At 38.8% G+C, this 3,564-nt stretch overlaps 1 protein-coding gene across 1 annotated transcript; it reads left to right on the top strand.

The window, feature by feature from the left end:
• Positions 1-637: 637 nt before the first annotated feature.
• On the top strand, positions 638-2,720 carry LOC147473347 (cytochrome P450 71A1-like). The gene is given in 3 exon segments (XM_086587570.1): positions 638-1,756; positions 1,964-2,330; positions 2,333-2,720. Coding segments are annotated over 3 exon segments (1,587 nt in total). The 5' UTR covers positions 638-751; the 3' UTR covers positions 2,548-2,720.
• The last annotated feature ends 844 nt before the right edge of the window (positions 2,721-3,564 follow it).

The following is a 3,564-nucleotide window of genomic DNA, read 5'->3' as shown; positions in this document are numbered from 1 at the left end:
AGTATGTACTTCTAAAATCCGGCCTATATATATATATAGGCCGGATCTTTTATATATATATATATATTTTTTTTAAATTTTTTTGGCAAAGTGATTTTTGTTATCTCTACCATGGACCAAAATATCGACAATATATTCGATATATCGCCGATATATATCGGTATTTTGGTACACCGATATCGATATTTCCGATATATATCCACCGAATATAGTACCTTTTTTTTCCGATATAAAAGTTTATATCGCCGATATAATCGATATATCCGATATTTACGATATATATCATTTGACTTTTTGACCATTTTTTAATATAAATCCGATATTTCCAATATATTTTCGATATATTTCCGATATTTCTGATATTTTAAATAGTTTGGACTGATCACCAAAAAAATGGATATATCCGATATATATCGATTTTTGGGTACACCGATATATTCATCGATATCGATATTTTGAACCTTGATCTCTACTACTTCTAAACAGTGTGGGGCAGTTAGCCAAATACGCTGTCTTCGGTTATATTCGTTCTGTCTTTCGTGACGCCTCCTGTTTCTTTTTTTTTGAGCCCGTTTTGTTTTTTTTTATGTTCGGTTGGCCCACCACAAACAAATATGAGAAGGAGACCGTAAAAAAAGTATGAGATGAGAGAGAGAGGCGACGTGCCCAAGGCTAGTATTAGTAGGATTACAGAACGTAGAATGTGATTTAGTAGTTTACTCTTGACAAGTTTTTGTAAGAGTAGAGCTTAATGTTCTCACTGGTCACGTACATCAGTGAGTTAAGTGCAAAAATCGTTTACATAATAATGGCGCTACCATCTATGGTGCTAGAATGGTTTGAAAACCAGCAAAGAACAGGTTTTAGCCATCCAGCATCCCTCTCTTTTTGTCTCTTCTTCACTCTCGTCTCTTTACTTTGGTTCAATCGAGTTCGAGTGGCAAGGTCTACTAATTTACCTCCTGCTCCACCAAAACTTCCCATCATTGGACACCTTCACTGCCTTGGTACGCTGCCGCACCGGTCCCTTGGAGCTCTCTCCCGAAAGTATGGCTCATTGATGCTATTGCATCTGGGCTATACACCAACTCTAGTGGTATCATCAGCCGATATGGGTAGAGAAATCATGAAAACACACGACGGTATATTTGCAAATAGGCCAATTACAACAGCAGCGAAGGAGTTTCTATATGGTGGTAAAGATGTGGCGTTTGCACCACATGGTGAATACTGGAGACAAGTGAGAAAGATGTGTGTTATAGATCTTTTGAGCGTCAAGCGAGTGCGTTCTTTCAGATTTGTTAGGGACGAAGAAATACGCAATATGGCTCACAAGATTAAACAGGCATGTGACATGAGAAGGGATGTCAATTTAAGTGACTTGATTGCGGGTGTCACCAATAATGTTATTTCAAGGGTAGCTTTAGGTAGGAGTTTTGAAGGAGAGCATGGGAGGAGTGAATATGCAGAGTTGACCAAAGATGTTATGCAACTCTTTGGAAAGTTTAGCATGGAGGATATGTTCCCTTCTCTGGGATGGGTTGATGTGCTCACTGGGCTTAAGAGAAAAATGAGAAATACTTCTAAGGCAATGCATCAATTCTTAAATGAAGTAGTGGAGGAGCATCTGATGGCAAAAAAGGATGAGGCCGATGAAGCAGATCAAAAGGACTTGGTAGATCTTTTGCTTGAATATGCTGAAGATTCATCGTCAAAGATCGAATTTACTCGAGAAAATCTTAGATCAGTTATACTGGTAAGAATCTCTAGGATGCTATCTCAACTATTAAACCAGCAGAGAATCTCAAGCTGTGCTCATTGATTCGAGAACTGAGCCACTTAATTTGACAATCATAGCAAGAAAAGTAATTTACTTCTATTAACTATTGCCGAGTTAGTGTAAACCTTGTATCTTAACTGAATATTTAAGTCTATAACCAATCTTCATCATTCCCGTTTGCAGGACATGTTTGTTGCCGGAACTGATACTACTACATACACAACTTTAGAGTGGGCAATGGCTGAACTTATCAATCACCCGGATGTGATGAAGAAAGTACAAGAAGAAGTACGAAGAGTCGCTGGAAAAAATCCTACAGTCTACGAAAATGATATAAGTGAAATGGAGTACTTCAATTGTGTGATTAAAGAGACTCTTAGGTTGCATCCTCCTGTTGTCTTGTCCCTCCCAAGAGTATCTACCACAAGTGTAATCATAGAAGGTTACCATATTTCTGCTAAAACAAGAGTAATAATCAATATATGGGCAATATCAAGGGATCCCAAAATATGGGATAAACCAGATGCTTTTATGCCAGAGAGGTTTCTCAAAAAGATTTTGAATACATCCCCTTTGGAGCTGGTCGAAGAGTTTGTCCTGGAATTTCATTTGGCATCGCATCTGTTGAATCCATTCTAGCAAATTTCTTACATAGATTTGACTGGGAACTGCCAAACAAGATGGATATAGACATGACCGAAGATTTTGGACTTAGGGTTAACCTCAAATATCCTCTTCATCTGGTTCCAGTTTCTCACTTTTCTTAGTATTGCTACCTGCCTACCAGGTGTTCCCTATTTGTTGTTGTATTTGTTTTCTTTTTGTTTTTGTAGAATCCGGCCAACTGGAGCTTCCGTAAACATAATTGCTATTGAACTACTAGTAATTGCAGCTTTGGTTCAGCCATTATCGTTATATATATCCAAATTTCTTTAGTGTCTGTGTGGATACTCCCAGTCCGGAGTCTCAAAAGCTGGCGTTCGTGAAATCCAGTTTAATTCTGACGCTGCCGGCCTCCATATCTTTTCACCCTCAAACTCATTCATCAATTTAGAGCAAGTCCAATATTTTGCTGAGCCAATGTGGAAGAATCCACTATATGTTATGTACCCTCGTGTCAATTGGATCATCTGGATGCGAGGATTTTTGCCATGTAGATAATCATCGGCTCCTGGCCAAGACATTTCTGACCATGTCTAAGAGTTTTTCATATGTGAAGGGTGCGCCAGTTGGGGCAGTCCATTTTGTCATAATCTGAATATCAGAGATTTGAGCGAGGATGATCACTGGTTGCAAAGATCTTTCTCATGTAGATAATCCTCTGCTCCTGGCCAAGACATGACCATGTCATAAAAGTTTTTCATATGTGAAGAGCGCATGGTTGGGGCAGTCCACTGTCCATTTTGTCATAATGCCTGTGGATTTACAAGTGTTTCTCTGAAGTCTTTTCACTTAAATTGGCAGTCCACTTCTGAAAATTTGGGGCAGTCCACTTCTGAAAATTTGGCAGTAACACCTCTGATTAATGGAGATGAATGGAGAACTATTGAGAAGAAAAAGAAAACTAAGAAGCACGTTCAACGATCTCCTGGTGAAATTGATGATCCCACTCTTGCCATGATGAAGAAAGTTTCTGCTTTGGCCAGGAAAAAGGTTAAGCATCTTGATGGTTATATTAAAGAGATTTGGGATGAGCGAATGGGTCAAACATTTGCTTGCATCCATTGTGGAACCTTCTTCCGAGAGTTTGATAAGGCCCAAAAGCATGTTTCGAAAGATCACCC

The sequence above is a fragment of the Coptis chinensis genome, unplaced genomic scaffold (assembly GCF_015680905.1).
Source record: "Coptis chinensis isolate HL-2020 unplaced genomic scaffold, ASM1568090v1 utg273_pilon_pilon, whole genome shotgun sequence".
In the NCBI taxonomy this organism is placed as follows: domain Eukaryota; kingdom Viridiplantae; phylum Streptophyta; class Magnoliopsida; order Ranunculales; family Ranunculaceae; genus Coptis; species Coptis chinensis.
The sequence above is the reverse complement of the archived record's forward strand: the minus strand, read 5'-3'. Positions and strand labels throughout refer to the sequence as shown.